Below are 26,481 nucleotides of genomic sequence, written 5' to 3'. Positions count from 1 at the left end.
GCTTGGAGGGCTTCTTTAGAACTGAAGTAATCCTTTCTTTGTTATGACTGCGCAACAAAAGAAATCATTGACAATCTGGTCTCTGTTATATTGTCACGTGGTAGTGACGTTAAATGACACAGTAGCAGTACTGTGAAAGACAAAACTAGCTTTTATTGGGCGAACCTGTGCCCACAAAACAGGCTACGCTTAAAGCACAACGATAGCGGCGAACACAGTCGGCGATTGTCGAAAATCTGATCAGCGGTTCAAGCGCGTCGGCTTTTATACACAATCGTCGAATGTTCCAGACTAATCGTTGGGACCCGCGTGCCTTCCATAAAGTTCTACATCATTCGCGTCAGGCGAATAAATCAGATAACACAAGGTTCGGCGACAACAGACAGCCAGGTAGAAGCATCGATAACTTTCCAGAAACATCGGATACATTCAGGCGCGTCCCTCGCTGTGCGATTACAGTTGTTAAGCGGCGAAACGTGGTCGCCCGATAAAGATAAGTACACGTGTCAATATCCTGGCTTGGAACAAAGCACGAATACCTCCAAATGTTGAATCAGCTTAACACAGGCGATGTTAGATTTCCCCGAAAACAATTGTCTCAGCGTGCCGGATACCCGGAGCCTCACAAGAAAGAGAGACAATTATTACGCTATCTATTATTTAGCGAATACTGCGAAAGTCGGCGATGGAAGACGGAGTAACAGGCAATTATTGCTTCTCTACAGAGAACTGTACAAGCTGAAGCGTCACCTATTTATTTTACTTCATCGGATTATTTAACTATAACAAGAAAATGTTGGACAGTGCGTGCTTTTTATCTCTCCCTATGTTGCGGTTACAATGCGGTTACAATGCGGTTATCTGCAGAACCAAATGAATGAATCCGCTGCAACGAAATGTATTTTCGATCTGTTAAGGGACGTCGTGAATTTCTCGGAGTTATTGTGAATAAGGCGACAGGAATGCAATATGCGTTTAATAGGTTCACGCACGCGAACGTTGCCCCATACTCGAATACATTCGCTCAGGGCAGCAATTTGCAAAAAAAACCTGCATGTGCCTTCTATTGCTTCAAGGATCGCCAAGTGGTTAGGTCGATGCTCGGGCATTGTTTGAGTGGACAGTCGACGATCGTCTGCAGATCGCAGTCCATTCGGCACAGGGATTTTCGTTACAGTCAAATCGAGGGCAGCCGCACAACGTCACCAGAACTTTCATCGCAACCGCTGACAACCAATACATCACTTTAAGTCAAGCCAATATGTTTTGAATGTGCTTTGGTTAAAGCCATATTTAGCCAGAGCCGACACAAAATACGCGTTTGGGGCCTCTAGGTTAAGAACAATTGCGCTTTGAAGGACGCCTTAGTGCAGTGCAGAAAATTAAAGAACAGGTTTGACCCCCTGTGGTCCTCTTCAGTAAATGTGTAGAAGAAGCGAAGCCAACCCATGTGCCTGTTCGTGTGCTGATTTTATTGAAATGCGGTCGAGGCGGTCGCGTTTCGAACACGCTACCTCGTGGTTGTCAGCGCGACGCTGCTGACGGGTCATCGCAATACGCGGTGAAAGGAGCGAACGACAGGATGGTGGCTGGAATGTTTTGGTTTAATAATGCTTCATGTCGCAGGGCAGCGCCGTACAACGCCGTGTTGAACGTCAGCCGCCGGGCTTCCATGCAGAGGAGTTGGATGGGTGCCGGCGGATGGTGGTGGCCGGCCTCTCGGTGCAGCAACGAAGTGGAGCGGTACAAAAAGCGGTCGCAAGAATCGCTGAAAAGAGGCGACAGTTGCACGCACCGCCTTTAGCAACAGAAAACACAAAATAAATAAACAAACAAGCAAACAAATAAATAAGTAAATACATAAATAAAGAAACGCTGAGATGGGTGAAGTGTGCAGAATAAAGGACTGGGACCTGTTTCTCGTGCAGGCCGATATTTTTCAAGTCCGAAAGAGTGCATCACACTAAGTTCACTTGTGTCGTGATTAAGTTCGACACTAAACGCAGGCGGAAAAGCATGGTTTAATGACAAATTCCACACAATAATTTTTCAGGAGCGTTCGTTTAGTGATTAAAGAGGTGGTGGAATATACCTAAACGTCTGCGTGTTATATCTTGCATGCATTCACGTAACAACGTTTCCCAAAGAAACATTTGGAATTTCGAACAGCAGCAGTTCAACACTACTTTAGGTAATGCTTGACAGCCTCTGTAAAATGTTATACGAGATGGATGTTAAGAAACAGCGCAGAGGTCTGCAATTTGCCCTTTTGTGCCATACGAAAGTATTGAAAGTGAAAATTTCCCAGCAGAGAAAGTGAAGCTTCATCATTGCCTAAAGTTGAATAATCTCAATGTTAACGACTGTAAAAAATAGTTTTCGGAGCCGCCTTTTTCTTCATCCACCCTTGTTATACACGCATCCGCTGATTCATTCGTCAAAGCCAAAATACTCTGACTATGACAAATCACGTACAATTTGAAATAAGAAGATCCTAACTATATATTAACAATATACTGAAGCGCATCGTGGCAGTCTGTGTGTGTTTTAAGAATTTGACCAATCTGCCCACCGTGCACAAGTCGAAATTTCCCTCTGTATAGAGTTTCCTTTTTTTTGCATTATTCGACAGCTTTCTCTTTTCCGGCTGACTATCTTCACTTCTGTTCGCCACCGAAGTTGAGCGCCCATTCACCGAGACAGCTCAGTGACTGCCTCCTCCTCTCTTTCCGTCTTCAACGATTGCGAAGGAGAAGCCTGTCAGGATTTAGTGCGGCTTTGCCGGCCCTCTTCAGCTGTAGCTATTGATCGCTGCTCTATAATCACGCCCCGAGAACGGCAGCACCGCCTGCGTCCACCCACCAGCGGAGGGTATGTACAGCCGGGGCGGCGGCCCCGCAATGCCGCCCCGGCACTCGGCCGTGTCCTACGACGTGGCCACCTGGTCCGCAGGGGGCGCCCCGGTCGTGGTCGTCGTCGTCGTCCCATCGGGTGCCGCCGTCGAGCTGCCTGCCGAGTCAGTCGTGGAGCCCTGCGAATCAATCAATCAATCAATCAATCAATCAATCAATCAATCAATCAATCAATCAATCAATCAATCAATCAATCAATCAATCAATCAATCAATCAATCAATCAATCAATAATATTCTATCTGATTGATCTATTACGACTGGAAAACTAGTAAGAAAGATGAAAGTAATAGAATTGACCGGAATACGGCGCATGCCCGTGGGCCCAAGTAATTGCACGCAAATGTCCCCCAAAGCTTGTTTCAGCCCACCCGCTACAGGAACAGTCACTGCATGTCGGTTGTGACAACGTATTTTTCAGCTCCTCGGTCACCACTCCGACTCTCTGCGGAGGAATCACTGGAACACGCGTCCATCTATTTTAAAGCGAAGCGGCTCGCTTCTCTGCAACGCGCTGCTTTCTTGCACCGGCTAGGATTAAGGCTTTCGAGTTCGTTCCTTTCCCTGACGCGAGTACTGTTTCTCTCCGTGCACATTTCTCGCTTCATTAGTCTGCGACCTTTGTCCTCGTGCCCCGATTACCCTCGCTCCCTCTTGAAGAGCGAGTACTCGCTTCCCCTGATCTCGCGATCTTGACCGCTTGCCTTAGTCTGACCTCATCCACATTGCTGGAAAGGTCAGACGCGCTTTGTGGTCCGACTTCATGTTTGCGTCAACATAGGAATTCCGCTCCGTATGGCCCCTGTTCACAAGATGTACAACGGATACCTATAAATTTCACCTAAGCGGTAAATCACCGGCCAAACCTAATTAAATCAAGTTCAAGCTTACAACCGACAGGTTCACCATTCATTTACGCTACTAATACATTAACAAGTGCACATAGCGCCAACAGACAAGGACACAGGCAAGCCTCGGACAGGGCAGATTTGTGTTTACTTCTTAGAGATGGTGTCGTTCCTAGTTATCCTTATTGTCACCGTAGCGAAAGCTGAAATTATAAAGCGAATACGAAGATTTAAGCGATACGCACCATAACCAAGCTCAACCTGAGAAGAAAAATTTGAAACAAGGGCAACGCCTCCGGCCAAAAACGAAGGCGCATGGTCTTTGCTATACGCGCAGCTAACAAAGCCTAAACAATGTCTAATCAAATAAAACACGTATGGTAATGTTAGCGTTAAATTTTCTGGCCGCTGTTTGGGTGAGGTGGGAAACAAAAACGATGTTTTGAAAATGAAGTGTAATATTGTGTGCAGCGAAAAATCGCAAATAAGGCAAATGGCAGTGGGCCGTCGCCAGCCACGGGCCTTTATTTCTTTTGCGATGGGCGGTGCACCGGCTGCACCGATAGAGTATCGGAGGTACGAGGCGCAAGTTTGGAAAGGGCTCCTGCAAGGAGCAAGCAGTTGCGCTGGTTAGCAGCGGCAGAAAATGCACACGATCACCTTATAGCTTTATTACACGTTCTTGTGAATGTCACCCATGCGAAAAAGGGCGCGCTATTTTAGTTTATTGAAATAAAGTGGTGAACCAGTGAACGGAGACTCAGTCTAGAGTGGGCGAGTGTAGTGCTTCAGGCTCAGATGTGCATAGAATACGAAAACGAAGTAAAAAATAACCAAAATGAATGAAAAATGAGTTTAATGCATTCGCAAACACAATGCTGCACAGGAGCCAGCCTGATAGTATCGCTCGCTACAACCCTTGGCATGACGGGGACGACGCTTAGCTCAAGTGCGGCCTAGAAGACGACGGCGCTGGAAGATTGCCTGCTGTTCCTTTCTCTCTGTCGTGTGCAAATTAGAGAGCCCCTGGCGGTCAAAATTAATCCAGAGTCCTCCACTACGGCGTGCCTCAAAATAATAAAATCGCGGTGTTGGCACGTAAAGCCACGAAATTCAAATTTTTTCCGGGTCTAGTTTTGCTAATATATCGGAAATAACTTGTCCTGTTTGCGTCCTTCTTATTCAACAATATCTGTTGCACACAGGACGTCCTAATGTAATCCGAGATGTGCCTGTCTGGAGAAATTAGTCTGAATTGGCGCATTCAGAGATTTGACTGCGCAGCCATCCAGGACATAGAGTTATCCCCCAAAATTATTGAGGATAACTGTGGCGCAAGTGTGCACGGGAGCGGCAGGCACGAGTGTGACTGCTTGCTTGCTTGCTTCATATATTATGGCGCGTATCCACAACGGCAGACTTGCAAAGAAGGCGGCGGTTAAACGGGTCGGGGGAGAGGAAACTTGAAAGAAAATGTTTGTCAGGGTGAAGTTGCTGGCCGGTATGCGTAGATTCACCGTAGCTTCGTCGTTATTGCTTCAAACCTATTGTGAATTTAGCAATTGCTGGTCATGAAAACATAGTCACTTGTGAATGCGATGATTTGCAATGACTATGCATGTGCTCGGGGTCTTATTGCCCTCTGAATTGAGAAAATCAAGGCTGCTTAGAAATTTGGGGCAATAAAGATACACAAAGAGCAGTAAACAAAGCCATAAAACGCCTGAAGCAACGAGCGTAAAAACCAGACAAATCCGCGCAGTGCTAACCGCCACTCGTAATGCCAGAGTGGTCCCCTCCAGTAATTGGAGTAGGAAGCCCTACTCTGGAAGAGTTGACCGTGGGCCTAGTCGGTTTTCCGTAATTTAACAGGTGACTGAGCGCAATAACAACCGCAGACACAAGAAAGGTGGACAAAGACAAGCGCTACGCACAACCAAAGCGCTTGTCTTTGTCCATCTTTCTCCTGTATATGTTTGTTTTTATTGCGCTGAGTCACCCGTTCAATTACGAAGCTCCACGGTCCAGGCAAAGAGACCTCCTGAAGAAATGGTGCTCGTATTGCGAACGCTCTCCGTCTTCTGGAAGCATCACGGGCGCCGCACTCGCGCGTCCACGCACTGCTCTCGCAACGAGAACGCAGTTACCCGGTTATGGTCTCGTTGAGGCACCGGTTCGCGTGGTCGGCAAGATCGGAGCATTGACCCGAAATCGAGTCTAACTGTGCCGACCGGGTTGGCCTTCTTGCCGTGGTTACGCCAGTGAAGTGCGTTCCAGTTTGGTAATGGCGGCCGCGCGATTCCATTGTCTGCGCTCGCCGAGTGCTGTGCGGCCCTAATGATGCGCCCGTGCGGCCGCTGCCGTCGCTTGCAGTGCGCTTTACTGTGGCCGGCGTGACTCGACAGAGCGCCGCTGCCGAGGCCGTTCACTCCTGGGTGCCAAGCAAAGGGTGTTCAACTCCTGCGTGCGGCGAACTCGTTGAGCTAGGCGGTGGTTTTCCGGCGGGGACGCACACTTTACATTTTTTTAAGTCTGCACTCTATACTCGTCGTTAGCCATTCAATAAAGAAGCGATTATTCATCAAGTCATTTCAAAATTGTCCAAGAGCACGGGATGCTAGATCGCGAGATCTGTGCCTCAATAATTTAGTTCCCGTTGGACACATTGTGAAAACTTCATTCGTTCCAACTATTTAGGGGGATGCCAAATGATTATGTCTTGCGTTTTGCAACACACTGAGTTAATGTGGACATACTTCTTTCTAATCGTTCTAAATGTTATGATTTCCATTATTCAGCCTATACCAAACCGTGGATTTTTCCATGAATATGATTGTTGAACTTGCCAGATGTACAAAATTTCCGACGTCCATCTTTTTTTGTTGTAGCTTCGCTTTTATTCAGCTTACGTGTGCATATCAGTTGGGAGAGCTCAACCACAACTAAATCAGTGAAAGAAATATTCTTGTACAATTTGGGATTATAGTTAAAAAGCTAATAGCTCGAGAGACAATTTTTTCTACGCCGGTTTTTTGGTGACTTCGTTGCTGCACAACTTCAATTTTAATTTTACTTCGTATCGGTTCGCCAGCTTCTATTTTTGACCACGAATACAGCTAGCGCAAAGGTGTGTGTGCATCTGTAACAGCTGCGTCTACTAAATTCACGGATAATTCTGAAACCAACAGGTATTCATGTGGATGCTTATTCCGAAAGCATATCGTAAGTCAGAGCCATTCGTTTGCATGTAAGGGGCCCCTTATTGTCGTTATGTTCTCACGAAGGCAGATATTGGCACCCGCGCTTCGTGGTCCCAAGTTTCTGAGAAATCATGTAACAGTCCTTGGAAAATATACATCGTAAGATTTAACTACTCGCGCTCCCGTGCTGTAAAGAAGCCATATTACTGTAACATGGTGAGTATTCCTAGCCAAGTACTTGCAAGATTTTAGACGTGATGGTCTTGGCATTTATTCTGAGGTGCCAGAATAGGTATATATATTAAGCTTCGTGGTACACTCTAACTTCTCTAAGAATTCTCCATTCAATGAAAGTTTTCCCACCTCGCGAATTTAAGGACAATTTAAGCACCGCTGACTTGCCATACACGGTTCGTTCGGTTTAGATGAAATGAACACGTTTGCGAGTTCATTACATAATTTTAAAGTAAATCAATGACAAATTACTGCTTTCCTTAGACCTTGAGTCACTTAGCGTAAGTTGTAAAAAGAAAAAAATTGAGGGTTCCGAGCAAGTCTGTTGGCTCGCTCAACAGCGACAGCCAGAACAACTTGGCCATAATTTTGTGATACGAGCACGTGGCTACGGCAACCTTGCGCGCAAATCGCAGCTTGTAACGTGTGTCTCTAATATTAAACGGAGGCCTTTGTGCCACTTTGGTTGCTACAATATCGCGCTGCAATAAATCACTGGTGATTACAGGTGACACTTGCAGGTGAATGCTTCTTGGCTAACCTGCCGTCGGCATAGCGTGTCCACTGTGTATACGCTTGAACATTCACGCAGAGTGCTTCGTTTTTTTCTTCTCGCGTTACCTCTAACGCTTGACTGCAGCATGGCGGCTTGTTGCAGCCAAGGCGCCATCGGTGCGGCGCGACTGTCATAAGCGCTGCCAAAGGCGCATGCGCAGAAGAAAATAGTATTAATATAAACGGGAGCCGCTCGGAGTTTGAGCAGAAGCGCAAATCCCCCATCCGTGAGATAAGAAGTCGTAAATTTTAACGTCTTTCCTCTCTCTCCCTCTCTCTTGTAGGCGCGTATGGGTGTGTCTGCTATATGTAGAATACTAATATACATTCCCTAAAAATGTAGATTCAGTACCACTATAGAAGCTGACGGTTCTCTCCCACTCTAAGAGCACGTCAGGTCTTGCCCTCGCGCGCGGAACTGCCGCGCGACGGGTAGCGCGAGACACTTTGCGTGCATTCGCGGGTTTCTTTCACGCTCGGAAAAAAACACTTTTATGTAGCACGTCTTTCGCGCTCCTGTACAATTTCCTCATTTACACTTTCCATCTAATTGTATTATTTGAGAAGTTGATAGGATAGGAATAACTTTAATGAAGTGCCGGCAAACGACGATTTAACGTGTCGTGACGCTGGCCAAGCGTCGACCCGGGGTTATGCCCTACTCTGCACTATTATCTAATTAGGCGGAATGAAAAATATAATCTGAGTATCTCCAAGCGACGCCAAACAACATTAAAGTGGTTCTGTCCAACTACGTGGCATTTGCTTATTTTTATAGTTTGGCTCAAATTACGTGGGACACCCCGTATATATTATACCGGGTGTTTCCGCGAACACTTTGAAAAAAAATTTAAAGGTTGCCTGTGGCAGATGGCACAATTTTAGTTCATAGTGTGGTCTACTCAAAGTGGCAGACATTCGTTGCACAACAAATTGAAATGCATAATCCGCTAATTAACAAAAAGTCAACTTATTATGTTTAACTAATTACCTTATGGCTCATATTGCAAGATAGAGAAAAGAATGCATAGAAAGGCAGGGGTTAACCAGAGGTAGTTCCGGTTGGCTATCCCGCACTGGGGAAGGGAGAAGGGGGATAAAGAGAGAAAGAGAGCGGAAGGGGGAGAAGGAGAGAAATAGAGAGGCGCACGAACAAACCGCGTACACTACAGAGCGGTAGGGGGCGACGTTCTTACAGTCTATCGTGAAGCCCCGCAGACCGCAGGAATCTTAATAACGTGAATGCGAGTGAGGCCTTTAGTGTGGATGTGCTGTGGGAGTACTGACCTAAAGCTTTGTGTTCTGATAGTGGACGATTGTCCAACTGGTCCAGTATTCTGCACAGCACTTGGCTCTGGGCACTATATCGCGGGCAGACGCAGATAATATGTGCGTGTGTCTCATCGATGTGGCACGTGGCAACGTGGGGCTGTTGGCCATTCTAATATGGAAAGCATACGAGTTCTTAAATGCAACGCCTAGCCACAGATGATACAGCGTGGTCTGTTCCCGTCGTGGTAATCCAGGCGGGACGTGCATCAGTATGTCCGCATACAACAAACGCAAACGACACATGGTGAAAACGTATGAGTCCCACAGAGGCAAAGTACATTCACGGGACATCAGTCGCAATCCAGCCGCAGCGTCTCTTCGCGAAAGCGGAATCAAGACATGTTGACCACTTTCATGCGCAGATCGGGCGATTTCGTCGGCGTGGTCATTTCCGCTGATGCTGCAATGTCCTGGAAGCCATTGAATGATTATATTGTGTCCGTTGTCATGGCGATGATACGTGTGTTGAATTTCTGAGGCCAGTTGTTCATTGGATTCGCGGCGCATTGGGCTTTGCATGCACTGAAGCGCTGCCTTGGAGTCACTAAAGACTGTCCACTGTTGCGGGGGTTCCTGATTAATAAAATAAAGTGCAGCATAGAGTGCCGCAAGTTCAGCACCCGTAGATGGGGTCACACATGAGGTTTTTAATTTGGTTTCTTCAGATTTTGCCGGGATGATGACTGCAGCAGCTGAGCTGTTGAGTTTTACCGAACCATCTGTGTAGACATGTTGCTGGGATCTGTGTACATTGTGAATGCATTTCAAAGTTGCTTGTTTCAAAGCATGCAACGGCTCTCCAGCTTTCTTTCTGATTCCTGGACTTGTCAGTTGCACTTGCGGTCGGTGCAGACACCAGAATGGGTCTGATATCGTGTAGCAGGCGTAAATTCCGATGGCAAGTAGGACTGATATCTTAAAACACTTTTGGCAAAAGTTGAATGCGGCCTGTTTGCTGGCAAGCAAGCAAGATAGTCTGAAGGAATCCTAGTCAGGTGCCAGGTGTGTGCTATCAGGACATCTGTATCTATATAGACTGTCAAAGGAGTGTCTCCGGCAATGGCCACTGTTCGCAATCGATGACGTAGTTTTGGGGAGACCGAGACAAGTTCTGAGGGCTTGTGCTTGCACACTCTGAAGTTTGCGCATACTTGTAGTGCAAGTATTTCCTAGCACAGGTGAGCTGTACCGCAGGAAGCCCAACAACAGTGCTTTATATTGTTGCAACATTGATGGTACTGTAGCGCCTCAGGACTTCCGGTCGAGAAATGCAAGGTCCACGATGGTGGCCAAACGCTTTGCCATGTACGAGACGTGAGGGCTCCAAGACAAGTCCCTATCAAGGATGACGCCAAGAAAGAAGTGCGTTCATCTGTATCGTACAGTTTGGTCATTAATCCGCAAAGCATACGGGAGCATACGGGAGCATTTCTTTGCGGGTAAAAGCGACAAGCGCACATTTCTTAGGGGAAAGCTCCAGGCCTTGCCTTGTTAGGTATGTTGGCACGGCCGTTGAAGCCTTCTGAAGTCGTGCGCGGACTTGTACACGCGTCACTCCTGAAGCCCATATGCAAATGTCGTCTGCATATACGGAGAGCTGAACAATTTGCGGTAACGAATCGGCGAGACCAATGAGGACCAGGTTGAGCAAGGTCAGGGTGAATACTCCGCCTTGCGGTACACTACGACAAGTATAGCTAGGTGGCATTGGTCCGTCTTCAGTCAAAATAAAGAAAGATCTTCCATTCAAATAGCTGCTTATCCAGCGAAAGGCGTGTCCACCAATCCCTGCAGCTTCTAAGGCGCCCAGAATCGCATAATGATGGACATTATCGTACGCACCTTTAACATCAAGGAATAAGACCTCATTGATTCGCTTCAGATGTTTCTGGTGCTGTACATATGTTACAATGTGAATAACGCTATCTATTGACGAGCGTCCGCGTCGAAAGCCAGCCGTTACCTGTGGACAGATGTTGTGAAATTCCAAGTACCATACTAACCGTGTAAAGATTATTCTCTCCATTACCTTGCCAACACAGCTGCATGGCCAGTGCTATCGGGCGGTAAGATAACAAATCCAGTGGTGACTTGCCAGGCTCAAGCCTGGCAAGTGGAAGAAGGCGACTGGATTTGCACGTGGTAGGGACCAGGCCGTCACGCCATGATGCGTTGTATAGGCCAAGAAGTCCATATTGCAACTTACCAATTATAGCCGTGGAGTTCGCAAGGCCGATCCACTTGGAACAAATTTTCAAGATGTAACCAGTTTCTAGATGTTAATTCTCCACTCTGCAGAGAAATGCACTCTCGTTCCGCTAAATTTCTTATCAAAACGTCGTTTCATGCATTGAAGCACAAAAGTAACTGGAGCACCAATGCATTTCTCCGCAAAGTTCAGGAAGTAATATCTCAACACTGGTGTCATCCTGAGAATCCATTGCAAGTGAATCTACCTTGCGAACTTCACGGCTTGAATGTGCAAATTGCAATATGAGCAATAATGTAATTTGTTAAAAACTTAATTATGGAATATTTGTTAACTACCAGATTAGGCATTTGAATTTGTTGCGCAATTAATGTCGGCCACTTCGAGTAGACCAGCTATTGAACTGAAATTGTGCTACCTTCCGCAGGCAACCTTTAAAATTTTTGAGAGTGTTCGCTGAAGCACCCGGTAGACATTTGACTTCCTTACCAAAAATATACCGAGTTGTGAGTCAGTGCTTGTGTGTTACCTTTGGCTTGTGTCTAGTTTCTGGTGTTCACGCTGCAGTTTCATAATGAATAGCTACCGACTAGCCCAACCTTAAGTACTTGCGTCATTCCGCTACACTTGGCAGAAACTGAAGTCTCCAAAAATTGTGTGAGGGTTGCCTTTGCTGACAAACGGTGATCGTCATGTGCCTAGTGCACACTCCACTTCCCTTCCAGTCTGCGTTGGATGCTTTCTGCCAGGAACTGATACGAGCGCGCCGTTCGCGACTTGAAAGCACGGAGGGCCCCAAGGAGGGAAACACGCGCTGAACTAGACGGCACTCATTGTTAGGGAATAATGCCAGCCCCAAATGGTGCAAACCTTTCTTAGACTGTGGTAGTGTAGGCCGGTCTTGTTACTATGCCATGTATGCGCAATGCGTTCCAGTGACGAACTTTATGAAAACGCAGTGTCCGTCTCGAAAAAAAAAAGAAGTCGTAATTGCAAGTAAACGCGAGTCGACTTCCAAGCTTTGCTCTCCTTGCCTTCACGCAGCCACAACTTTTCCAAAAAAAAGGAGAAGAGGCTTTTGACTTCACCTATGAAATGCATGCATACGATTCGTAACTATCTTGTTCTTAAGTAACTCATAAAGCATTACAACAATAAAAGAAGACGAGAAATGTGAATGAAAGCCCTCTTCTTATCCTTTTTCACGTGTCTTGCAGTTTTGTCACCCTTACATGCGCTATAGTATTGCTCTAACGTGTACCGAGTTAGCTTTAGTCAATCAGCAGAACGAAAACATTATTTTACTCGGGTAATTTAGCTTTAGCTACACCACTGCTTAATTGGATGCCATCAGATTTGCTCGGATGGTTCCAATCGTTACAGCTTCCCTCACTGGCGCTGCCCCGTGCTCTACCCACTTGGCGAAGGTGCGGTAGAACAGTGCTATTAAGTATCATGAAACCATGATGTGAATCTTCGTTAGGTCATGATATTCCTATTAGTTATGCATCTTGTAGTTTGCATCGGCAACAGACTACTAGCGTAGGTATTGAACGTCTTTTCTTACAGGTAGGTTAACAGCAGTTTTTGGACGCTTCTTTATTTATTCCACTCAGGCGCACTGTGGTCGAGACTGATTTATGAATAAATAAATAAATAAATAAATAAATAAATAAATAAATAAATAAATAAATAAATAAAACAAAAAGTGCACGAAACATAAAAGAAATGCTAGCCGAATAAAGGTGGAAGACAGTGTTATAGGGTCCATGTGGATTTGGCCTGGAGCTAAATAAGGAGTCCACTTTTTTTCTTTTCTTTTTTGCGCTGCCAGATCATATGGAGGACTGCACTTTCTTGCTTTGCTCCACAACAGAGACGGGGCGGCGGATTCGAGCCAAGAGAGAACGCCGACTCGCTACGACATTTTTGCGATTGCAGGTGCGACTCTCGGCCCTTAAAGCTGTCACATAAACGCCGAAGCCCGAAGGCGTCGTTTCCTGACCACCCTCTCCTAGCAGACAGTAAAAAAAAAGAAGTATCAAAGAGTGCGGGGACAAGGCGACAGTAACCGATTAGGGGACAGGTATTCGGTGTCAGTTGCTTTCACCGAAGCGATGTCTCGCAGAGCGGAGGAAGGCCCGCGAGGGGGGTGGGGCTGCATGCGGTGAGGCGTTCAAGGCGGCAGAGCAAGATGCCCGCGTGTTTGTTTTTCCTGCTCGACACGGGGAACTGGTTTCCTATCGGGCACGCCGGCCCCTGCCATCGGCAGCCGCTGCCAATCTCGGCCCGCTTGAAATAGGCGCCGGCCCGTTTTCCGCGTGCGCCGCCTCGACGACGACGCGGGCCGCGCGGTCGAGGAAGACGGGCCTTTGTGACGCGCCTGTCGCGCGCGCGCGGCGAGGCACGCGCCCCGTCGCCGGGGGCAGCACGCGCCGCCGCTTCGCGCATCGCTCTGCCGGCCTCACGGGGAATCCCCGCGAGTGCTTGCTTTCTGGCCCTCCGGAGCTTGGATTGGGCGCTTCTTTGTTCGCGCTTGCACCGAAACCAATATTTGCTCGCAGGCGCTGAAGACGTCCGAGGCATGCGACCGCCGTGTCGTTGAACCGTTTTGACCCACGAGACCTCTTCCTAGTCTTTCGAGGAATGCGCACAAAGCGTTCTCTTGTCTCTTGTAACGGTAGGAGAGACGGGTGCCACTATCCGAAGGCAGCACCTGTACAGTTGCCAGCTGTATGAAGGTAGCCAATTAAGAGCTCAGTGAACTGGCACACAGCAGCTCGAAACTACTAACTTTCGTGAAGTGGTGAACAAAATGAACTGACTTAGTAAGCATTTTATGGAATATATCCTGCACTGCGACTTTCCTGGAAAGGCTAGCTGCTTTCTTACTGGGAAGAAGATGTTAGTGCGAAATATTTCCGGGCTGGGGATCACATTCCAATTACCGGTGACTACATCTGAATTTCGTGGCATAGCGTATAGCCAGGAAGAGGAAGGGGGGTGCAGAGACATTTTGAACGGGCTGTCGCACTATGACTACAGAGAACTAATGAAACTGGACCATGCCTATGACAGTGGGAATGACAGCACAGCCACAGGCACGCAATAAATGCCGTTTTCGTTGGTGCTATAGACACTATATAGACCCTTAGGCATGTATAACTTTTGGTAAATGCTGTAGTATTTAAGCGATGGGGTGGGCGAACAGAACCACGCGTGGTGAAATATTTTTGGCTCGAAATATTACTGCACATTCCGTAGCATGACCAGGAGCCATGGCTGAGCACGAGGTGGTCAGTGAGGCGTCCGGCTGGCTCGTTCCGATGGAAGCGCCTCCGTGTGCAGGCTGCCCGTTACAGATCTCCAGGCGGTTGAAATTAGTAAGAAGCTCTCAAACAGCGCCGTTTCTTACAGCCCACGAGTTCGTACCATAATTTGGTACGATTTTTCAAGCGTTATCAGTCGTGCATAACGACTACGTACGTGGAGAACGAAGAGAGAATAACAAATTTTTCGAGTTTCGACTTAAAGTACTCATACGGCCGGCGAAACATAGCAGGTTAGATATACGCTCTGGGACGGCGTGACGCCTCGTAACACACTGAGATTTTACGGTGCATAATGTCTCGAATGCGCGTTACATTTTCGTCATACCACGCTACGCTTCAGGGTTAACCGTTGAAAGATTGCTGTATGGGCTCCGCACTTACTATACTTATATCGTTACGCGAATGAAGGAGCAATTACCCTGAAAACTAGTCAGAAGCTCCACTGACAAGGACAATTGCAGCGCTGACCATTGTAGCTGGCAGTTTGAGCAAGGGTGAGTTCGTCATTGCCTTCTTCAGGGCGATCGTGCTCGCCTTTCAGGAGAAGCACGCAGAATGCACAGTACCACCGCCACGGCGTGTAACAAGAGCTAGCACCATGCCGACGGATGTGCATATATGCGCAACAATGTTAACGAAAGCTTATAGCGCAATAAAAAGCGTGCGAAGCTTCCGCTGCCTCGGTTGGCACGAACACCACGTGTGTGACGCACGCACCGTTACGAGTCAGCCTTGTGCGTGCTGACAACGCCGATGGCCTTGTAATTTGCGCACGGGGTGAGGTGGGACGCTTGCGTGCGGTATGTATTGTGCACATACTGGCTATACGCACAGTTTGGCCCACACTTTTACCAGAAATGTCGGGCTATGTTTGTTTTAAGCCATCTTTGATACCTTCAACTCTTCAATCTTTTACGTCATTGGCGGTTAGTATTCTCACATTTCTTACGGTATCATCGACAAATGACACTAGTTCGATTTGTCGAGAATACTATTAATGAACGCCTGTCCCGTGCACAGTGTCTTCGGAAATCTCGGCAAAGGTTGCACATTGGTAAAGGTTGGTAGCTGGCTCTTGCCTGCAATGCTGCACTGATACTAAATTTTCGTATTTCTGCACCTATCAACACCTCAGCTATATGTATATTCTGAAATGTGAAACTTTATTGGTTAATAAATGGAAAGTCAGACATCCACCCAATCATACCAATTGCTACAATGGAAACCAATACGGGTTCCTCAAAAGAAAAGCCTCGCAGTTGAAGAAAAATTCGTACTGTTTCGGGACTCGAACCCTGGCGCACCGCCTTTCCGGGGCAGCCGCTCTACCATCTGATTTTCATTTGTTAATTACTTCTCTTCACCATGCGGGTTTCCGCAGAACTATTTAAACTTTATTTGCGTATTTGAGCGAGAAAATGGCTTAGAAAAGGGAGTAGCAGAATGCGACAAATGTGAGCACTGTCCTGCGACAATTATGAGCATTGGACCGCATTTATCTCCTGTTACGTGTTAGCACAGAGAAGCAAACACAAATGCCCAACCTACTATTTCATCAATAGAAAGATGGGTAACTGGAGCAACCCACTATGCTTGCCCTGTGGCCATGGTATCTATGTAGCATAGGGAGACTCTGAAAGGGTGCGAAACATTTTCAAACGCGAAATATGATATTTGCGATCACGTAACAAATATTGTGATAACAGAGCGCGCAAAGTTTCGGAAGCCCTCGCATGGGGTCGCTCGCCCTCTTTCTTATGTTTATTTAAGCATAACTCCCAACGAATTTGGCGTTGACATATGTGAGAGATGATACAGTTTTTTCTTGTTAATTATGCGCAGCTATAAATTCTGTATTCACAACAACAAGCATTGCAGTCAGCAGCCAGCACTCTCGTTTTGTTTAATTTTTGAGTCCCGACTGCTATTCGCGGAAATTTTCTACACACCGGCCCAAACGCATCTGCGACGCAAACAACCAAATAGTCATGTTACGTTATTACGCAAAAAAATATCATACGCGTAAGACTAAGCTTTAGCTACGACAATTGCTGGTACAGGTCATAATCTTATCGAATAACCATGTCAACGCATACGATTTCTTTTCCCGTTATAGGGAAGAGCCCGCCTGATGAATGATTTTCCGCGGAGTTTGTTGGTGCCCGTGCCTGCAGCAAACCTTAAAATTCGTCACGTGTCACTGCGCGGCAATATACGGGGAGTATAAGAATTCAGTGCACGCCTTATATTTCTTGGAAATATAGAAAAAAAATTATTCACGACTCTTCGTTAAATGAGTATTATTTTTGTTGTCTAAAAAGACCAGACTTTTTTCTTTCACGGCCGCTTTAACAGACAAGAGGAGGCAGTGACGACACTGGCAGTTTCCAAAATAAGGCATTTGTACACGGGTTTCCGCGCATAATTGCTTTGATATTGCGCAATCTACTGTCTGTGGCTGTGCATAGGAACAAATTCGTCGAACGAAACAGCTAATGGCACCGAAATAAACCGGAATGTACCATGAGCATAAATTGAAACTAGAGTAAAGATAGCTAACTAGAGCACCTGTTATACGTCTAACACCCAGTAACCAGTTTACAAACATGGACTCAATCCCAAGAGTACGTGTGGCTGTCTGAATTATTCTATTGTTACAAATAAATGGGGAGGGGGGGGGGGGTGAGACTGGAAACGGAACAACGCATTGTAGTAGTTTCGGCATTGCTCGCGCCCAAATTTTTGCTGATACTACAAATGAGAAATGATATCTAATCTTTAAAATTTCAGAGCAGTTTGTCCGGAAATCCTCATTCCAATATCCCGCCCTCTCTGTTTTGCACCTGGGAGAGATGCTTAGCGCATGAGTTGTGCCCATAACCGTGACCAGTGCAGGTGGACCATATAAAGTAGGTTAACGGGTTCTGTCAATAGCAAAAGATGCGGGAAGCTTGTATTCTGGCAGCCATGACTCTGACTGGAAATCGTAATTTAAAAAACATTGGTGAGTTTGCGCTAAGTTGCGGGAAAATCTGGCAAATGTGGACATATTTGCGAAGGTTTGAAGGTTATCTTTGTTCCCTGTGTAAAATATTGCTGTCTTTATTGAAATCAAAACACACCAGTATAAATATTTGCAAATCTAAAGTGGTCACGGACTTTCAGCACGCCCTTTATGCGCAAGCAACATAGAGCAATAACACTAATCTAAGTGCTTGGCTAAACTATATGTTTAGTGTGTCCCTTTATCATCATCGCGAACCCTTGACAAATCGCAAGCATCAAAGAGGCATTCCCATCGCGCTTGTTGTCGGCATTCAATCTGAGTTGGTTAGTGTATTCACCTTTGTTACCAGCGTTTGCCGACGCATGAATAAAAATAGAAATTACCGCTTCACTCGAAGTGCGAAGCAGTTACAGCTCTAGCTTCTGCAGTTTCTGGAGACCCGCGACTTGCGAAGATACATACTTCTTCATCTTCTTGCTTTAAAGCGTTAATTGTGGTGTTTGACGTGTGAGAACCAGGACATGATTATGAGCCGCGCCGTAATGGAAGACTCCTGAATAATTTCAACCCTCCGGGATTCTTTAACGTGCGCATGAATATAAGCACGCGAGTGTTGCTGCAGTACGGCCTCATGAAAACGCGGCCGTCATCAAGCCCGTGACCTCGAGCTTAGGAGCGAGACGCCATGGCCTCAAGGGTACAGCGGCAAGTTTCTTCTTGGCGGGTGCGCCCGGGTAGCTACACACGTCGCCAGTATGCCCATGATTCTTAAGGATGTGACTATAAGATGCACGAACAGCGATGACTCTATATTTTCCTTAATTATCACTGACGAGTGAGGTGGTCGAATCTCGTGAACAGTGGTCGTTTTGCATTTCTGAACACTTACGCGAACTGTGCGTTCTGAACGAGGGCGCTGATGACCGTAGAGAAATTTGAGCCACTCGACAGCGCATGTCAGCCGCCGCAAGAGCTACGCCGTGACATATGCGACGCGATTGTACGAACGTCTGCGGCGGGTCTGCATTAATTGGTTTGACGATAAGTGCGGAATACCAGGTCATGAGAAACTTACCGAAACAATCTTACTTAGGGAAGATTGTTTCGAAATGGAAGACAGAGCAGCGAGACGAGGACAGACTGCCCAAGCGCAGTGCTCACCTTGCTGCTCTTTATTCTCTGCAGACTGCGCGCAACACCAAGCACATCGCGTGCTGCCTCGATGAAAAAATTAAATTATGGGGTTTTACGTGCCAAAACCACTTTCTGATTATGAGGCACGCCGTAGTGGAGGACTCCAGAAATTTTGACCACCTGGGGTTCTTTAACGTGCACCTAAATCTAAGTACACGAGTGTTTTCGCATTTCGCCCCCATCGAAATGTGGCGGCCATGGCCGGGATTCAACCCCATGACTTTGTGCTCAGCAGCCCAACACCATAGCCACTGAGCAACCACGGTGGGTCTGCCACGATGAGGATATTAGATAGTTTTAGAATAGGGGCCCCGAAACTTCGGGACCTGGAAGAGCTTTGCGGGTGTTAGCGTTGTGGCACGCAGGAATGAAGAGTTGTAGAATAAGGCTTCGCGTTTGTGGATAATGTCTTGCGCTTGCAGCACCGCTACGGCGTGAAAGAAAGGCTAATAAAAATATTGAAATAAAATGTACTGCCTTATAATAAGAGTAATTTTGACTTTTGTTTTCGTATTTATTTACAAAATTACAATTGAGAGGTTATTCTGGTAGCTGCAAACAATTTGTTGCGCTTCGTTTCGAGTAACCAACTGTAGGTGACTTCAACAGAAAGGTTAAGCCGGTTAGGCCTACGAGCCACAAAATCGACAATCGAATTCGGAATCAGCGGCGTGTAATGAATCAATTTTACATTACACACGTTAGTTGAAAGAGAGCGACGACAGCAGTCGCTTGCCTTAGCTTACGAGCTGTACACGTCACCACGAGTCGAGCCCAATTTGGTGCTGGGTTAGAGCCGTCGCTTTGATTGGTGCCGCCGTGTTTCCTGGCGGCAAGCTTTTGGGGCAGCTTATGGGGCTCCCGCTAAATCAGTGAAATTGCGTGCCCGACGCGAAAGTCCAACGCAGTTTGCGTCTCGCGCATGCACAATGGCTTAGACGCTATTTCTTCGGGGCCTCTATTCTAAATCTCTCTATTGTTAGTGGCGGCCGTTCGCCTGTGGATGTTGCAGTGACAAGATGGCCTGGACGTTCGCTGTATGCGCTGTCCCGTTGTGGAGCATACTGAGTCGCTGCGCGATTGATGATTAAAATAGTGCCGCAGGCGGTTATGGCGCATTTCTTGTCCTATAAAGTCGCTTAATCGACATCGCTGTTAACTTGCGTTTTCTTTTTCAAAACACTTCATCTGATCTTCCTGCGATTAGTTCGTTGGTGCAAAGAATTGCAGGTGGACGCACGGTCTAATGTTATCACTTCCTGGCTTCCTGATCTTATCAAGCCGGCGTTGTATGTTCCGTTTTGAGCTAAAAGCTCTTCCTTCACGAATAAAAAAAAATCCTTGCATTGTGTCGACCTTGGAATGTTTATATGTTTGAAGGTCATTACGTGTTGAGTGGCAGGAAACCCTTTACGATTATTTAATATTTACTCCTCGCGCACACATGCGGAAGTCGTGCCAAGACTATTACACACGGCGTCATGTCAACACTTCCGCTTTAAACCGGTCTTTCTAACTTCAAGGAACACGCGCGGAAAATGAGGAACTTCGAGCATGCAATGAAGTGCGGAAAAAAAAAACAGAAAGATATTGCGTGAGGGGTGCGTTGACTTTTCCAGAACGAGAAAGCCGGAAGCGATGGAAGTCCTCCATATTTATGGGGCTGAGTTAAATAAGCAGCGTCCAAGTGACGGCAGTTCGCAGGTATTCAAAACAACGCTCCCTCTTACGCCATTAAAATTCACAGGAAGTCTTCATCTTTCCAGATCTGTCTGGAAGGTATCGCGGCGTACGTCGATGGAGCGCATATCGACGCCGGCTAGGGCCACTTGGTGCTCTCTGAGAGGCGTTGCGTGTTGCCCTTGTCCAAAAGCTCAATCGTGTAATTGAAAGCTGAGCAAATTTTTCGGAACAGTTGCATCATAACAAATGACTAGATAGGGTGTGTAGGGTGTAATGTAGGCATTTTTATTTTCCCCAATGCTGTCAATAAAGCGAAACACTTTTGCGGTGAAGACCTCTTCTTTAGGGTGTTTGGTTGTTCACGAATGGATCAAAACGCGAGTGGAACGAGTCTTCACATCGATGACTGCGGTTGTCATGCTTATGTCTTTTGTGTAGGAAACCAAGCGCTGGCCGCATAGAAGAAAATGGTAGTACAGAGCAAAATGCTGCACAATGGCCAAGAATAAATATTTTAGTGCCCTAATGAATATGGTAGAAACTACAGCTGCCTAAGTTTGCGAGTATGACATCAAGTATGCGCACGAATCAGGGAACCTGGCAGGATAAGGCTGTGAGGCGAACGTTTGGCGAGAGCCCTGTTCAACGAAAAAAAGAAATATTAAAAATACGCTCTGCACGATACGATCTTCGGACCTGTGGTGTTTAGTCTTCATACCGCTGGAGGCCGAACCCCATAAGTGTTATATTAGTATCCCGCATAGTGTTCTTTAAATCCATTTTTCTTCGCTGAACAGTTTGACTAACGTTACCTGAGATACACGGTATATAAATAAAGGCCATCAGAACATAAGAACTAAATGGCCAAAGTACAGATTTTCTTGAATTACACAAATTCCTGCAGTGCTGATCACGCGAGCCACTGAATGGAAGGTCCCCTAGGGGCTTCTGTCATCGATGACGAGAGAGGCCGTTGACGCCATGTTTCTTGAAAATCCGCACTGAAAAAGTATCACCATGAACGATAGGCTTCGGATGACTCAATTGGTACTTGGTGTTTTATGCGAGTTGGCACTTTACTCGGTCTCTCCAATCGTCCTTGCGTGGAACGTCTGTAAAACACCGGGCACGACGCCGTAATCGATGAGGGACGATTTAGAGGAGCTTTAGAGGAGCTTTGGCACCTTGAAAGCGTCTGCTTGTCTATATGTCACCGATGGCGGTCCAAAGCAGCCATGGAACTACCTTTAACTCGTTACGTCAAATCCCGGATTTGTAAGAGCTCCGATCAGATAGCCACCGGAGCAAATATTTGTGAATTAAGTATCACGTTTCGCGAGCTCGTTAGGATACAGCGTCCATGCCGTAAGAAATTGCTTGCTGGTGCTGATAAACTAACATACTGTCATAACCCAAACCGTGATAAATAATGCGATCTGTGGCGCAGAAAAGCACGAGTGCTTGAGGACAAACCGTTTTAGGACTTGGTGCCCCCTGGCCACTCTTTCCCAATTAAAAAAAAGCAAAAGGAAGATGAATAAAACAAAAACAGAAACAAAAACATACTGTTTCTATGAGCATTGCGCGCCAGACTGTGTCGAATCGCATGAGAGAGATGAGAGTATACGGTGTGCGTCCCTCTCCTTGGTGCCATATTTATAGAAGCATGGTCACGCGTGATGCTTCGTGATCCGCCGTGCAAGCGTCCTGGGCGGAGTCCTGCTCACCTGCGTGCTGTCCTGGCTGCTGTCTGCGGGCACCACGTGCGAGTTGATGTAGTAGTACTCGGGCGCGCGGCGGCACGGCAGGGCTTCGTGAGCGTAGGCGCACGTCAGGCTCAGCTGGTTGAACACGGTGTCGTTGGGGCACAGGTAGGCGGCGTGCAGCACGAACTGGTTGTTCTCCGGGTCGGCGAACGGCTCGCAGTAGTGGAACAGCGAGCAGTTGCCCGGGTCCCCGTAGTAGCCGAAAATGCGCCCCTCGCACGAGAAGCCCGTCTCGGCTCCGCCGCCGGTGCTGTTGACTTCGGTGGTCACCAGTGGAGTCGCCACTGCCGTCACGTTCACGCTGTCCGTAGAGGCAGGCTGCGGCTGCGTAGAATAACGGTTCGTTATTTCCACCGTTCACAGAAAAAAGATAATACGTGTGCACTCTCTGCTGCTACACTTGCTCAACCATTTGCTGCGCCATTTTATATACGTGTATTTTTGTCAGACTCTGTGGTGCGTGGCCGTGAGTGAGTTAAAGGCTGGTGACTCGATGGTTAGAGCCTTTGATACAGCAGGCTTCACAAAAACATTTTGTACGATAATTACGACAGGCGAGTTTTGCGACTCCTGTGAATGCTTTTTCCACAAGCGGGTTGCCTTTTATCTTGGTCTGACTCATTTAAATGTATTTATATTGTTTGCAAAGTAGGCGGTGCGTCGGCCAAAAGAATTCTCACGAAGGCTCGTACATAGCCGGAGCCAAGGCCAAGGAAAACGCTGTGGGCGCTTTATAACTTCGCTGGTGTAACCACTACAGAATCGTGGGCACTGTTCTTTGATGCATGTTGTGAGTGCTGTCAAGGTGATATAAGTCCTGTTAGAGGGCTTGGATGCACTCTTTGTAACGTGCGATTTCACGTCAGCTAACGTTTCCTCCTTGTGTAGTCTTATCGAGTCATTTCGCAAGCTTGGCGAAGTCACACTGTGTATAAACGTGAATGCGAGGAGGTCACCCATAATTTTTTCCACATGCACCGACCATCGTCGGCGTAATTTTTGCTTTTTGTCCGCAGCATGCATGCACGCACAGGTTACTGAGAACTGTTGGCTACGTTTCAACTCGTTTGCAGCAGGTACAGCTTTCCATATACCCGTAACCATCTACGGCACCAACCAGCAAATCCCGAAGCGTAAAGCGCTTATTCACTTGACGTGGGCGCATGCGCCTGAACAGCGTACGTGAAATCAATCGTGGGGCAAGGATTTGCTTTGTACATCCACACACTGCTCGCTACAGATTTGTATTCTGAGCTCCTGCAATCAACATTTGTTGAAGTATTAAGTAACGAACAAGAAAATCGCTAGATACATTTGCACCTTCTATGCAACGCCTGCATTGTAATACTAAAATAATGTTGACTGCGAGCGCAGTAGACTTTTGCATCCAGTCCATGCTGGAATGCAGCCGTCATAGTCGGCATTCAAACCTAAGACTTCGCGCCACGCAAATATTCGCGTAACCACAAAGTCAATTAAATTTAAACAAGTCAGGATGCTATTGCTTATGTGGCCTTAACTCTATGGAGCGCAATCGCTTTACCATGCAGTTGTTGGCGTGATAGAAAAATACACGCTGACACGATGGCGAACGACGGAGAGTGCTTGTTCGAGGAGAAACACAGCGTTGCAGTGTTTGACGTACGACTTCGTAAATGTGCCATTTATGGACAGGCGCTGAACACAGCACAGTGTAGCCTGCTACAGCTACCTGTCAAAGTAATGACCTTTAAATTTCGAACACGAGTCAGAGGTTGAAGCATTGCAGTGTCAATTAGCGTGACTTTCAGTCATAGTTGAGAACAGGCTATAGCTAATGCGCATTTCAGAGACGATTTGAAGAATGCAATTGTAAAAGGACGGCACCATACCACATTTATGATAGGGTAATAAATGCGCATTGAATCTATGGAAGTTGTTTGCGTGCGTGCGCTGAATTTCGCAGATTTCACCTTGTGTTCACTCACTAATCACAGTATATTTATTTTTTTTAAGAGGAAAATTTGAACTTGACCGCCTGACTGGAAAATTTGGTCTGATTTTGCAGTAGAAATGTTAACGGTGGCTTGTCGAGCTTATCTCGTACGTCTTCTGATCGGCCTTTCAGTGGGTTAGTGACACGCACGAGTTGTACGCGCACAAGCTTCAACATGATGCGGCGTATTTTGCCAAACAGCTTGGTGAGAATGCGAAGTAGAAAGATTCCGTGAAGCGTAATAACGTATCTCTCTCTCTCTCACTTTCCTCTCGTGGTTTTCTGCGCCCAACTCAGGCACCCAAAACGTCACGGACCATAGTCCTTAAATAGTTCATTATCTGTGAGACTCTTCGATGAATCAAAGGCTGATGAACCACTTTCCGGATTCGTACTCACAAAGTAAGGTGCAATAAAGGGCTTGTCCCCAAAAGCAGAAGACTTATGACGAAAGGCAAATATATGCTGCCATGACCATGATCTACACATGCACGAAAAAAGAAAAAGAAAAAAAAAGAGGAACAGTTGCAGAGTTACGCTGCGACCACCACGCATGATGTTTTTGAGAAAAAAAAATGTCTCGTGGAGGGAGCAGTTGAGAAGACCATATATGTTTCTATTAAAACCTATCTGATTGCAACACAAAGCGAATTATACCTTCAGGCACTTAATAAGGCGACATTCCTGATAGTCTGACTTGGCCTTTTCCACGAACGACGATACTGCCGCACGATTGGAGAAACGGCTGCGCTTATCACTAATACAAATTTTGTCCACCAAGCTGTGCAACTCCTCAGAAAAATCTGAAGCGTTTATATCTTCGATGTCATAATATCAAACAACCTTCAGTTACCTCGGATGTAAAACGCAATTCTATATAAGTTTCTTCAAACAAATAATAGAAAGTCGCTACTGAAGGATAAAGCCATGAGCCTCGCAACATCACGACGGTATAAATAAACCCTGACGGTCCAAACGAGCACGCTGCCAAATTCTTCGCTTCTCCGTTCATCGATGCTATAACGATCACCTGGGGGAAAAGGAGCCGGTGCTGGAGACATCTCGGCCTGAGACGTCAATCATCCCGAAGGCTGCGACCCCAAAACACTCGAGTGACGGTGCACAGGAGAGGCGACATGCGCGATCCTCGGCGTGCTCCGAACCGAGCGGCCCTTCTGGACGCCCATCGATCAGCGCTCATTTTTTCCGGGCCTCTGGGACCGGGCGACAGATGATTCGAGAAAGTGTCCGTTGTGCCGAGTCCACCTTTTTCTGACGTCGAGAAGAGGAGCTTCTAAACGCGGTCACCACGCACTATCGTCGGTGCGTACAGATGCAAATAAGTCCACAATAGACACAGTGAAGAAAACAACAACAAAGAAACAAGCAAAGGCAGCCCCGGAGGCCGCGAAATGCGGCTCTTCGGCGGAGCGCAACACGCCGGAGCATTCTCGCTCGAGTCCCGGCGGTCGAAAGCTCCGGCAACGCGTGTTCACAAAGGCCGCCGGCGAGCGGGCGTTTGGCGCCTTTAGGTTCCGTCGAGTGCACGCACCGGGCGCTGGCTTTTACAAAGCACGGTTGAAGAAGCGTTCGGGTCGTGGGCTAAGGAAACGCGGACGGGCACTCACCGTGGTCGGGGCTGCCCGTGCAGCAGAGACCATGAGCACGAGGACGAGCATCGTGCAAGCGGCGCACTGACCCCGATGGGTGCCAGTGACCCCGGCTGGCCGGCGGCTTCCCAGGAGGCTGGTGCTCGGCATGGCTGCCTCTCACGCGCGGTCGGAGCTGCTGCTGCTGCTGCTGCGGGTAGCGTGTCCGCCAGAGACGCGCGACCGCCCGCCGAGACAGGCTTCTTATAGCGCGCCGACCACGTGACCGAGGAGCCCTTTCTCCGCGCCGAGGCAGCACACTAACCTACTTCGGCCTATAAGCAGGGAAGGGGACGCTGGCGGTCGGCGATCGCCGGACCCTGGAGTAGCCCCTGCGCCGGAGTCCGCGCCTTCTTCCGTCCGCACGCTATGGCGCGGCGAGCGGGAAGCTGCCCTCGCCAGTCCAATTTCCTCGCTGCCCTCTTCGGGCTAGTAGGTGACGCATGGGCTAACTTCAGAGCTCCGCGATACCGTTAACAGAAAAAGAATGCTCGCGGACGCAGTGCTTTTTTAGACATCGTGCTGAATATGACGATATGATACGCCCTTCGGTGGTAGTGTTTGCCTCCAAATAGGAACAAGGTCG

At 47.3% G+C, this 26,481-nt stretch overlaps 2 protein-coding genes across 5 annotated transcripts in view; one reads left to right on the top strand and one right to left on the bottom strand.

Moving 5' to 3' along the window:
* The window catches only part of LOC139055355 (urease accessory protein UreD-like), a 91,705-nt gene extending 89,754 nt beyond the window's left edge, over positions 1–1,951 (top strand). For 2 of the 4 annotated variants that reach the window (XR_011511700.1, XM_070532788.1), the window contains one exon: positions 1,627–1,767. Coding sequence is in view for 2 of the 4 variants with exons in the window: in XM_070532787.1 (XP_070388888.1) it covers positions 1,627–1,824 (198 nt within the window). In the remaining 2 variants the exon portion in view is untranslated. Of the gene's footprint in view, positions 1–1,626 lie in introns of all 4 variants that reach the window. The other 2 variants (XM_070532787.1, XM_070532789.1) reach the window with 2 other exon arrangements.
* On the bottom strand, positions 1,631–26,225 carry LOC139055356 (uncharacterized). Its single transcript, XM_070532790.1, has 4 exons — positions 25,875–26,225; positions 22,233–22,595; positions 2,863–3,031; positions 1,631–1,768 (listed from the first exon to the last, which is right to left on the bottom strand). The coding sequence occupies exons 1-3, from the start codon at positions 26,004–26,006 to the stop codon at positions 2,927–2,929; spliced, it is 600 nt and encodes a 199-aa protein (XP_070388891.1). The 5' UTR covers positions 26,007–26,225; the 3' UTR covers positions 1,631–1,768; positions 2,863–2,926.
* Positions 26,226–26,481: the final 256 nt, after the last annotated feature.

Source organism: Dermacentor albipictus, chromosome 2 (genome assembly GCF_038994185.2).
Source record: "Dermacentor albipictus isolate Rhodes 1998 colony chromosome 2, USDA_Dalb.pri_finalv2, whole genome shotgun sequence".
In the NCBI taxonomy this organism is placed as follows: Eukaryota; Metazoa; Arthropoda; class Arachnida; order Ixodida; family Ixodidae; genus Dermacentor; species Dermacentor albipictus.
The sequence above is the reverse complement of the archived record's forward strand: the minus strand, read 5'-3'. Positions and strand labels throughout refer to the sequence as shown.

Bases quoted from the DNA above. Each gene is read 5' to 3' on its own strand.
- LOC139055356 (XM_070532790.1), bottom strand. From the start codon at position 26,006: ATGCCGAGCACCAGCCTCCTGGGAAGCCGCCGGCCAGCCGGGGTCACT. The intron at 22,596-25,874 runs GTGAGTGCCCGT...TATTCTACGCAG, and splicing joins CACGGGCAGCCCCGACCACG to CCGCAGCCTGCCTCTACGGA. The intron at 3,032-22,232 runs GTGAGCAGGACT...ATTGATTCGCAG, and splicing joins GCAGCCAGGACAGCACGCAG to GGCTCCACGACTGACTCGGC.